General features: G+C 37.8%; 1 protein-coding gene across 4 annotated transcripts; it reads left to right on the top strand.

Moving 5' to 3' along the window:
• The first annotated feature begins 3,525 nt into the window (after positions 1-3,525).
• On the top strand, positions 3,526-11,760 carry ptp4a1 (protein tyrosine phosphatase 4A1). 4 transcript variants are annotated; one of them, XM_051384162.1, is made up of 6 exons: positions 3,526-3,674; positions 6,233-6,929; positions 7,186-7,278; positions 8,113-8,243; positions 9,050-9,124; positions 10,574-11,760. In XM_051384162.1, the coding sequence occupies exons 2-6, from the start codon at positions 6,825-6,827 to the stop codon at positions 10,671-10,673; spliced, it is 504 nt and encodes a 167-aa protein (XP_051240122.1). In that variant the 5' UTR covers positions 3,526-3,674; positions 6,233-6,824; the 3' UTR covers positions 10,674-11,760. The 4 variants fall into 4 exon arrangements, with proteins under 4 accessions (XP_051240122.1, XP_051240120.1, XP_051240123.1 ...); XM_051384160.1 differs by having other exon boundaries at positions 3,526-3,688; XM_051384163.1 differs by having other exon boundaries at positions 3,529-3,674; positions 6,236-6,929.
• Positions 11,761-11,952: the final 192 nt, after the last annotated feature.

Genomic DNA, 11,952 nt, shown 5'->3' with positions numbered 1-11,952 from the left:
TATTAATGGTCAATAAATAATTTATTGTAGTTTATTTACTCCTAGTTTTTCATCCAGCTCTTTGATGTATTGAAGAAATCGATGAACCTCTAACAGTGATTTATTGACCTTCTTGACAAGTTAATGGAAAGTGTTATTAATAAAGTGAAGGTCATGGGTTTCTTTAGGCCATCAGAGCTGCAGTTATATTAACATATATATATACACTAGTAAATCTTTAATGTAAGTTAATTTACAAAAAAAACAAAACTCTATCAATTCTATATTAATGATAATACATAGATTTTGGCCCAGATGTTCGGCAGCTTACGTATTTGCAGATGAAACACTGAACTGATTATTGGAGGGTTATTCCTGAGGAATTACAGGGCTGGAAACCAAACTGAAGGTGGATAAACACCAAGAAAAGGATTGTTAAGGCTTTATTTTATGGGTCAGAACACATATATTAATCTGCCAGGACGTTTCCTGGAAAGAACAATGTCACTTGATAGTTTTTATGGGGAAAGCAGAAATTCAAACAACTGCTCCATTTAAACCCAAATAAATAGCATGAACTTATTATTGGAAACTCTTTATATAAATTGAATTATGTGCTTGTTTATAGATATATTTTCACATTTTTGCGTCCAGCTAACTGAAAAATAGATTTTATGGTAGCCATTAGCTGCACTTAAGCGCACCAACTGATCACTGTCTTTATTTTGTACCAAATTACATATAAAATAATTCTTTCCAGGAATTCTTTCCTTCTTGAAAATTATTAGGAAATAAACAGCAAATTACAGACCTATGTTTCCGACCTCAAAAGTTGTCATTGTTATATGTTATGTTATAACTAATAGTATTGCTTAACTATTAGTAAAACATTAATTCATTATTTATTAGCCATTAATAAAGCCATTAGTTACCAACCCGAAAGAAAGCCTTTTTAAAAATATAATTAAGGTTTTTCTTGCTTTCATGGTTTTATATGTTTAGCAAATTTACCTATTCTGCTGCTACTATAATATACAGCTGCCACTACTGCTAATATAATTCAAAAACTACATTTTTACTGCACTTATTACTACTTCCACTACTTCTGCGCTAGAGTTGCACTGCTGCAGGCCTACTGTTTATCTCATTGGACTGAATCTCCAGCTGTAATGACTCAACACTGATGACTCAGGATGAGACACTGATGATTTTGGAATGAAACATCAAAGGGCCAGATAAACTTAATTAGGACTCAATGGCCTCAGATATCGACTTCACTTATCAGCATTAACTGTAATGTGCCGGTTAATGACACAGACCTACATGTAATCATGATCATGTCAGAACTTTAAATGGATTAAAGGCTCAGTTCACCCAAATTGCAAAAAGCTGCCTTTAAAAGCTGCTTCACTGCTGTACAAGGTGGATAGAGTTTTATTTGTTGTGTTTTAGGTAGGCTTGGTTAACATCATGGTAAATACTGTTGGACAATTCAGAATTATCTACCGTGAAAGATTTTGCAAATACCTTTCTCTACGGCCTCCAGGTGTGTGAGGCTACTACGGAAGGACTGATGATAATGTGTTGTTTTGTGACGCAATGTGATGATTAGAGAGGTATTTCATTCCCTGGGTCTCAATTGGTTTGTCCAGAAAATGTATGCACACAATATAAAATCACCAGATTGAAGGATTTAGTGGTATCTAGTGGTGTAGTTGCAGTTTGCAACTCCCTCGCTTCACCCTCTCCTTCCAAGCACAAAGGAGAAACTCCACATAAGGCGACCCGCAGCGCCTGTGGATATAAAAGGCTCAGGGGGTTATACACTATATTGAAAACAGAGTGAGTCAGGTATTCCATTTCTGTCAATAAAGCCTCCTAAAAGTTACAAACTGAACCTTTGAAGCAGTAAAAATATTAATTTTAAAAAACTCAACAGCAAAGTCCTTGTTACTGAGAATGTATGTGTGGATAGATACCATCAAGGGTAATAATATTTTTTGTGAACTGACCCTTTAAACTCTAAACTACAACAAGCTTTATCAGATTTACTTCTCAATAAAACATTTTTTTTAAAGATGGGGCCCAAAGTGGAAGCATGTGAGTTCTTCAAAAGCCTTCTTTAGTCTTGTTAAATAAAACAATTTATTTGACCGTAATGTTTCAGCTTTTATAATTCTGAATGCTTTCTGATGTCCACATGTGTCTCCATGAGGTGAAGGAGCAGTCAGGCCTCGGCAGTCCACCAGCTGACCTGTGCAGCATGGAGGCAGAGAGATGTCTGGGCAGAGCTCTTCACATTTTCAGGGTGGGGTTTGAAAGAGCTGCATCAAGCTGGAGGCAATTCAATAAAGGAAAGACTGGAAGTTCCCCCCCGGGTTTCTCTTCAAAATAAAGCTTAAGGTGTGTCTTTTGTAAGGGAAAGAAAAATCTAAACACACATTACAAAACTACTAATTTCTGTGTTTGAGCTTCACTTGAAGGATGATGTGTACCTCTTTGGGTTCAGAGAATTCACCTGAATACGCTGATGAGACTGGTTTGACAGGATAGTGCGAAGTTCAATTTAATAACAAGGCTGTTTGTCTTTTTCTTTTGTCTAATAATTGAAGCATGAACCTGTCGTACAGCAGCTGAGGAGTAACTGTATCGGATTATATTTTAGAATAACCCTGATTGTTTAGTCAATTAAATTTATGAAAATTGTGAAAAAAAAGCCTTCCATAAGTAGAAAGTGGTAACCAACAGTACGAAGATATTCCATTTACAATTAAACTAAACAGATTAAATAAGCACATAATTCTACGGAAGCCCATTTCTGCTGATGTGAGGCTAAAATTAAGGTTTTGGAAATAATTATTATGAGGAACTTTCTCAAAATAATGACTTGGTCTCTCAAAATGTTGATATTTTTTATTGATATATTTAGATGCCAAGTCAATGTTTCGAGAACACTTCTCATTACATTTGAGATACTAAGTCAAAATAATGAGAAACGTTCTGAAAATATTGATCTAGTATCTCAACATAACGACTCCTAAGTTTCTCAGTATTTTACATTAGTGTCTCAATATTTTGACTTGGTATGACAAAGTTATTATTTTAACATACTAATTAAAAATAATGAAATTTTTTTTATTGTAATGACTTATAGACTATATTTTTTATTTTATTTTTTTTGGGGGGGGGCTTCCATATGATCCTATTGAAGAAGCTGCACCACATTTGGACTGTAACTGTGAAGAGTTGTCAATTAAATTACATTACATTACATTACATTACATTAATGCACTCCCGTCTTCTGTACAGTTTTCTTATCTTTCTTATCTTTCTTTATTCTTGTGTGATTTTTGTGTGATTTGTATATTCTTGTATATTTCCGTGTGACTGTACATTCTATGCACCATTGCACCAAGACAAATCCCTCCTATGTGTGAAAACCTACCTGGCATTAAATCTGATTCTGATTCGGTCGCACTGCTACAAAAAAAAAAAAACATGTATTTTATTTTGAAAGCAGCGACAGGAAGTGGGCTCCGTCTTTCTCCCCGAGGCTGCCGGAGTCGTCGCAGCCCGATCAGGAGACTTCGGCTCCGCTCGGAGAAACAGCACCGGACTGCATGGTGGAGAACCGTTTAACATTTTTTACCTTTTTCTGGGGACCGGCTGTATGATTAAGCTACAATCTTCAATGAGTAAGCATATCCCAGTAAGTAACATGCTTTTTTTGAGGCTGCCATTTTGTTTCCGTTTCTTTTTCCTTTGTAATATTTCCTTCGTGCTGAATAAAAATCTCTCTCGCTAACAGCTGGCCTTCACGGTTTTCCTCTCCGGTAAAAAAAAAAAATCACGGCCTGCTCGGTTAAACACCGTAAATCTGACTAGGAAAAAAGCTATTTAATCGGTGTTTAAACCCCCGAGGTTTATTAACATTTAAACGAAATAAAAAAAAAAAAAAGCTTTAACGGTTGTTCGTCGTGGTTGTGTTTGAGGGGAAGCGGCTCTCGGATGCGCAGTCACTCGGAAGTTTCCTCTCGGTTAAAATCGACCAATTTTAATTGAATTTTAAAACGTGAAATAAGCTTTAAAAAAAAACAGCCACATTAGTGACATTTCCTCGGTGTTTTATTCCCCGACACAAACCTTCCTCCCGCTGCCTGTACCGAGGCATCCTCCCCCCCCCCCCAATATGAAAGCATTGTGTTGAGATGTGACAGTGAGGGCCTCTAACGTTATATGATGGCGCCCAGTCCATCCGCACACAAAGGACACTTTACTTTATAATGCAATAACATCTATTTACATTTATTTTTTTTAAATGTTTCTCACCTTGTTTCTGTATTATTTTACTCACTCCAATTTTGTGCAACATTTTTTTTTTTTTTTTTTTTTTTTAACCAAATGCTGTTTTTTTTTTTTTTTTTTTTTTTCTTGCTTAGCCGGAAAATACCGGATTAACAAAAGCACATTGAACAGCTTAATGTTGTTGTTTTGTGTGTGTGTGTGTGTGTGTGTGTGTGTGTTTGGAGCATAAGCTGCAGGGAGACATTTCCTGTAATAAGTAGGTGTTTTTCCAGATATTTGTCCTCTTTCTTAAAGGGTGTAAAAGGGCACAAAACACATTAGGAACTAAAAAGGCAGTGAGAGCATTTGTGAGTCAGATTTATGGTGATGAAGATGAAGATAATAACTGTGTGTGTGTGTGTGTGTGTGTGTGTGTGTTAAAGCTCAGCTGAAGGCCTCATGGTGAGCTCAGCTTTCACAGATATGACCTAGATGTCAGAAATGACACATCCTTCCTGTTTTTTTTTTTTTTTTCTTTGCACCAGCGAGCTCTATTAGGTAAGATATTGCACAGTTACTGCAGTGTTGACTTTATATAACACACTGACAGGTAAGATTTAATCCCCTGCACTCACCTGAAGAGGTGAACACCTGTTCAGGTTCCTTAATGACACACACTCAAACACCTGTGTCACATCTGCATTGGACGTTGGTGTAAATAAAACAGGAGCTCTGGAGACGCAGTATCAGGACCAATATTGGGTTACAGTGTTGTTACTCATCAGGGGTGTGTGTGTGTGTGTGTGTGTGTGTGTGTGAGTGATGCAACTGTGTGACAATACGGAGATGTCGACACGTTTTTGTTTCACTCCTGTTGTGAAAATAAGATTTTCAAGATCTCCAACATCAGCAACAGGAAGGAGGGCTGCAACTGAACGACGTGTTCGGAGAGTTTAAAGTTACTTTATTGTGATGTGAAAGCAGATAACACAGTGACAGTTTCTGTATTTTTAGTAGATAACTTGACTTTTAAACTTTAATTGAGTTAGAGCCGCACTAATTAGTTGATAATTCGCTGGTTTCAGGTGTAAATATTTTCTTTTTCTTTTAAGTTTTGGACATCACCTCATCACTTTCACCATTGGCTCGATAATGAAACTAATCGTTGGTTTCCGCTCTGATTTAAACCCCATTGTTGTGTTGATTCTGGCGGCCCCTGTGGACAAAGGCGGTAGTGTTTCTACCGCCTTGTTTCATTGATTTCAAGGGGAATCCCACCTGTGGCAGACATTACGAATTACATAGAAATAGCTGATCTTCTCGCTGATGGTGTTTGTTTGTTTGGACATCGAGGATTAAACTGAGACTGTTTGATAAACAGTTAAATACTAAGATCATTACATTTAGTGTTCTTATTATTTTCATTATCGATGAATCCGTTGATTATTTTCTTGATTTATCAATAAGTTGTTTTCTCCATTAAATGTTTAACTTTGACAAAGCCCAAGCGGGCCCAAGAGGACTAAAGGAACCAGAAAATATCCACGTTTGAGAAGCTGAAATCAAATAATTTGGACATTTTTTATGTATCATATTAATCAGTTATTATATTTATAAAGGTGGCGATTAATATCATAATTGACCAATAATTGATTAATTGACTAATAGTTGTTGCTCTAGAATAAATTGGTGGAACTTGAGTCCAAGCATTTCTTCATTAGTGGTGAAGTCAAAAACATTTTCTACCATCAAACTTAAGTCTACTCTCAATGTGAGGAAGAAGAACACAAAGCACAGCACCAGTAGCTGCTTCGTCACTTCTCAGTACCGAAACAAAGAATCACCTCTAGTGCGTTTTAACACGCCGAGCCTCAACAGAAGCCCTCTGTGTCGTCTCTTTCTGTAAAAACTCTGTGTTTTTAAAAGCATCTCCTTCTCCTCCCTCCGTGTCCCCCTCTGTGTCCTGCAGCAGTTCTGTGGTGTTCTGGGTCACACATTTATGGAGTTTCTGAAGGGCAGTGGGGACTACTGCCAGGCTCAGCACGCTGCGTATGCAGACGAGTGAACAGCCAAACTCGCCATCGATCCGACGCACTTGAGCCACAGGAGGGACCCCGGAAAGTTGGCAGGACCGGGACGCCTCCCAGAACCAGCGACAACTCGGCCTGGATGGGGTAACTCCACCCGCTGCACACTGCCCTCGTCGGCTTCCGCCTGGCCTGAATCAAGGTGGAACCAGCCTTGTTTTGTTTTTTTCTTCCTTTTCTTTAGTTTTTATCCCAGAGGAGAGGGTTTTGAGTTGTTTCTCTGATTGTCCGCCCTTTTTTCGGCCGCTAACTTTTCCAAATTTCCCCCTTTTGCCTGTCGCAGCCTTCGTTTTTTTTTTGTTTAGCCTCGCCAACTTCGAAGGAAGACCGGAGGATTTCTGTTTCTGGGTTTCTAGAAGCTCGTTGGACGTTTTTGTTTGACATTCCCTCCGAGTTTAACTGAGTGTTTACATTAGTGTTTTTACTCTGTGGAAGACTTTTGGGTTTTGTTATCTTTTTTTTACGTTTGTCACAATGGCTCGTATGAACAGACCGGCCCCTGTGGAGATCACCTACAAAAACATGAGGTTCCTCATTACCCACAATCCCACCAACGCCACCCTGAACAAGTTCATCGAGGTGAGCCTCAGTGTCATGAAAGTTAAAATTCATTCAGACAGAAAGGAGGTTTTTACGAGCTGTAAAGTTTCTAGAACTATATATTGGGAAACATGAGAACAGAGATAATGTGCTTGTAGATATTATTAATGTAAATCATCCTCTGATTAAAAGAGATGGTTACGATCATTTTGAGACTTTAAATCAAGTTTTTTTTGGTTCTAAGAAGTTTCTGTTCCTATATTTTTCGAATAAATTCAGACTTTTTTTTTTACAGGAGCTGAAGAAATACGGAGTGACCACCGTCGTGAGAGTTTGCGAGGCCACCTATGATGCCGCCCTGGTGATGAAAGAGGGAATCCAAGTTCTGGTGAGCCCACAAACCTCTGACTCCTTCATGAATGTTGGTGCATCAAACCAAACTGAATGTCCATTCCCCCCCCAGTTCTGTGTTACTTTCCTGAACACGCCCAATCAGTTTTATCCTCGTGTTTTCTTACAGTGTTGTGTAAAATGTTCCATCAATAAAACACAATCATAACATGGAGCTCACAGCTTGTAGCTCTTCGCTGGTGCCAACGTGGTGGACTTCACCCATAGAGGTTTTAGACTTGCCAAGCAAAGACGTTGCTTTAAAAACAACAAGCAGCTCAGGGAGGACGGTGTTCGTTTTCAGAAACATCAGCGATAAATTAAATCCATCTTCCACTGTTTTAAAAATGGATTAGGAAGCAGATGGATTAGATTCAGGGCTGCAATTAACTAAGTAATTGTTATTAAATGTATAGAACAGTATTATAACAGTATAAAGAGACACTGGAACTAGCAAATGTCTTTCGTTTTTTGCTTTATAAGTGACAGTTGACTTTCAAAACAAATCAAATAGTTTAGTTGACTGATCAAACCCTTTGTTCACAGATCCCTTTTAATGACATCAGAACTGAAGGTTTTGTGTCTCTTTAAGTATCTTACTGATTCGATCTCTAACTATATTAAAGTGGGTCAATTCTGTAAAGACTTCATGTGTAACCAGTAAAAAGTGAAGACACCGATACAGAAAGAAAGCCCCTCCAACAGTCCCTCCCCCTACAACAACATTTTTGTTTCCCTGCAGCTGGTTTAGTCCTCACACTTCTTTTGTTTTGGTTTCCGAGAAACTGGGCCGACGACGTCATGTGCCTCTTTCCCCCCTCTTCTCTTCCAGGATTGGCCGTTTGACGATGGAGCTCCTCCCTCCAACCAGATCGTGGACGATTGGCTGAACCTGCTGAAGCTGAAGTTCAGGGAGGAGCCCGGCTGCTGCATCGCTGTCCACTGTGTGGCAGGGCTGGGGAGGTGAGCACTCACTGTCACAGAGATTAAAGTATTATGTTCTTATCATATGGGATAATATTTTACATGGGATCTCTGTTCGTCAGGATGTGGCACATAAAACTGTTTGTACATTCTCGGATACAGAATCAGTTCGTGCTGACGGTTATTTTGTAGTTGATCGAGAGAGTAGTTGGCTGTTTATGTCAGTTATTGGTGAAAAATTCAGTTTCCAGCTTCTCAAATGTGAGAATTTGCTGCTTCTCTCTGTTTTCTATGATCATAAATAGAGTATATTTGGTTTATGGACTTTGCATTGGGCTCCAGGAAACTGTGATGTGATATTTACTGGACTAAATGAGTTATCTACTAATAAAAGAGCTTTCTGCAAGGGTCAGAGTTACATGCAGTTATTAGAAGCCATTATATATACAAATGTCAATACTATCTCATTTTGATGTATACATCAAATCAGATATTTGTATTTGTTTTATTCAGTAAATCTGTAAATTGTAATAAACAAAATAAGACATGTGTCACCTGTTGTGCTTTGAAAAACAAAGCAGCAGTCACGTGGATATTGTTTTATATTGCTGAACTCATGAAATCACTCAACATCATGTCCCACATGTTTGTTTGCTTAGTTGAGACAACTCGTCACACAGGTTCTGTTTCCATCCAGTCTGTTTTAAACTGACCGTCCACTCCCTGAACTCTGGTACGCATCTGTTCCACTCAGACTTTAATTAAGTGAAGGCTCCCAGAAAAAAAAAAAAAGAAGCTCTTTCTGATACTAAACTGATGTCCTCGGTACCTTGTTTCCCCTGCAGAGCTCCCGTTCTGGTCGCGCTCGCCTTGATCGAATGTGGGATGAAATATGAAGATGCTGTCCAGTTCATTCGACAGTAAGTTCACACGACAGTGAAAACCTTTCCACTAATATAGTTAGAGGTAGACGGTTATGATGTGTTTTTAAATACTGATTGAGCCTCTTGGTGATTCATACTGTCACAGTGAAACAGCATTCATTAGATTGGACAGTATAGAGAGAGAGTGAGGGGAATGACCTGCAACACCGGCACTAGTCTGGTATCAGTTATATGTATGAACTTTAAACATTAGGCCACCAGGATGCCCCCATATATGATTTTTTAAACAAAAACAATACACAATTATTTTAAAGATCCCTTAAATTAGGTTGTATTTGGTTATTGAAAGTAAAATCTGTGCTGAACTGTATGTTCAGCAGCTGTAAAATGAACTTGTCACCGCTCTCTGGTGGACAAAATATGTATTAGACTCCCTCAAACATCTTTGGAGTTTCTGTACAGCAGTTGATTAACATACCAGAGTATCTGTGATGAGCCTCACTGTCTGATAACACTGGCCATGCCGATGTGTATTGGTGGGCCTCACTCCTTTTTCTGTGGGACATATTTCTCACAGAAACTGAATGTTTGTGTGGTTCATACAGCGGGGAGGGATGAGTCATGGTGAGTCTGTAAATAGAGTTATATCACATAGTGAGATAAGAGTGATTCAGTAGGAGGAGCGGAGGGGGTGATGTGTCATTTTTCATAGAAAGTTACACGAATAATGCCAAAAATGCCGTATTATGACCAGGAGAGAGCAATATGGATACAATATGTAAAGTATGCAACATATATAATTTAATATTATGGAAGTATATATCTTGATAGAAATATTCTGGAAATTGTTACTAATAAAATAATCAGGAATGTGTGGGTTTTTTTTTTTTTTGACAAATTCAGGAAATTAAATAGCTGGAAAACTGTTATGTAAGTGATAAAATCTTAATAAGAGAAATTGGCGAATGAGTATTGTCTCTGTATCTAACGTCATATCGACCACCACTAATCAGGATGTGGAAAATGGGACAACTTTACTTTTTGTGTCTCGCATTACATTTTCAGTATTGAGGTAATATATTTTATTAACTGTGGTTTATAAAACCTTTGACAAGCAGCCCAGAGTAAGAGAGAATAAGCAGCCCTCAGCAATGTCAGCTAGAATTGGTTGACAATGTTAAATAATTTAACATGTTAGAGAATATTTAACTTAAATGTTGTTTTAATAAAGTTATTTGACCAAGAAAGCAGCCTTCCGAGTACCTTTTCAGAGTCATATCGGTGCACAATCTACCCGTAGATAACCTCAAATTCATTAACCACCATATCTGTAATCAGTGGATTTTCCTCCTCTAATGTCAGTGAATCCTCACAGTGCTGCAGAGTTTTTGCATGAATGGACTCGGGTACCTGGTGTTCTGAGACTGATAAAGATCTGTCTGAGATCTGAACTGAGTTGAATTCATGTCCCGTTGTTTCTTCCAGGAAGCGTCGAGGAGCGTTCAACAGCAAGCAGCTGTTCTACCTGGAGAAATATCGTCCAAAGATGCGCCTGCGCCATCGTAATAACTGCTGCATCCAGTAGAGCCAAACCCTGAGCCACGCCACAACAGAAGAGTTCAATTCAACCTCCCCAGCTTATTATAAACCTGGCAGGCTTTTTTTTATTATTATTTTTTTAGTCATTGTGTTGAAGTATTTTACTTTGAAAAACCATGCTCGGTAATTCAACTGTCCCCTTCCCGCTCCAGGTTAAAAAATAAAGTGTCAAAAAAAAAAAAAGAAAAATGAGTTTTGTGAACCGGAGAACCGTGTTTCATGTGCCCGAGAAAAAAAAATTAGGAAGGGCAGCGCTGAGTCGTGTATCATTGTAAGATGTTGGATTAATTGTTTTCTGCAAAACGCATCCCAAAGATTTCAATTGGCCAGTTTACATTTCCTGAGAATGTGCTTAAAAAAACAACAAACAACAACAACTATCCGTTTTTAATTTTTACGTGAGCGATTATGTACCCCGTTCAATTTTAGGGTTCCGTTTCAAGACTGACTAGAAAGAGGTATGCCTTCCTTCAAATCAGATGGTTCATCCATAAATGCCTTACAATCGAAGTGGAACAAAGGCAATCGAGGCGGGAGTCGACTCTCGCTGGCATTTGGAAAAGGTGTTTCATTTTTCTACTCGGAACAAAAAAAAAAAAAGAAATCGTTGCCTTTGTCTTGTGCAGGAAGTCTTACACTCACTTATGCCCTTTCAGTAACTATTTTTTAATATAAAATGCTTAATTGTTGCAATATTTGTCAATTGAAAGTCTAGGAACTCGTACTTGTTTCTTTTCTCTATCAAACCTTCTGTTTACTAATTAACTGCCATGTCCAAAATGTGATTTTGTTTTTGTTTTTATTTTTTCAGTTTTTTTTTTTTTTTTTTTTTTTGCTTCAAACTGGACTTCCAACGTCTGCGATATTTTGTATGCCTTTTTATTTGATGTCTGTAACTTAAGACTTGGATACTTGATGATTTTATGTATTTGAAAATGTGTACTATTATTATTATTAGGTTGGCTATTTATACTATCAATGGATGTGTGATTTAGTACCGTGAGCGACAAAGTTGTACCTGTTCACCAACTTGTGAAAGTACATTAAATGATACACTGAAAAACAACAAAGAAGAGTGAACGAGTGGTTATTATTGTTGATTGTGTCTGATAGGAAGTTCATTCTACTGTGGACAATCTGAAATCAAGGTTCACTCACCAGCTTTTGGTTTCTAATTAACTATACAATTCAAATAAAAAATAAAATAGTTTGGTCTTATTTTGAAAAATAATGAAAGGCGAATTAATGTGCTGGTCACTTTATGC

Source organism: Dicentrarchus labrax, unplaced genomic scaffold, assembly GCF_905237075.1.
Source record: "Dicentrarchus labrax unplaced genomic scaffold, dlabrax2021, whole genome shotgun sequence".
Lineage (NCBI taxonomy): Eukaryota > Metazoa > Chordata > Actinopteri > Moronidae > Dicentrarchus > Dicentrarchus labrax.
The sequence above is the reverse complement of the archived record's forward strand: the minus strand, read 5'-3'. Positions and strand labels throughout refer to the sequence as shown.

Bases quoted from the DNA above. Each gene is read 5' to 3' on its own strand.
- ptp4a1 (XM_051384162.1), top strand. From the start codon at position 6,825: ATGGCTCGTATGAACAGACCGGCCCCTGTGGAGATCACCTACAAAAAC. The intron at 6,930-7,185 runs GTGAGCCTCAGT...TTTTTTTTACAG, and splicing joins CCCTGAACAAGTTCATCGAG to GAGCTGAAGAAATACGGAGT. The intron at 7,279-8,112 runs GTGAGCCCACAA...CTTCTCTTCCAG, and splicing joins AAGAGGGAATCCAAGTTCTG to GATTGGCCGTTTGACGATGG.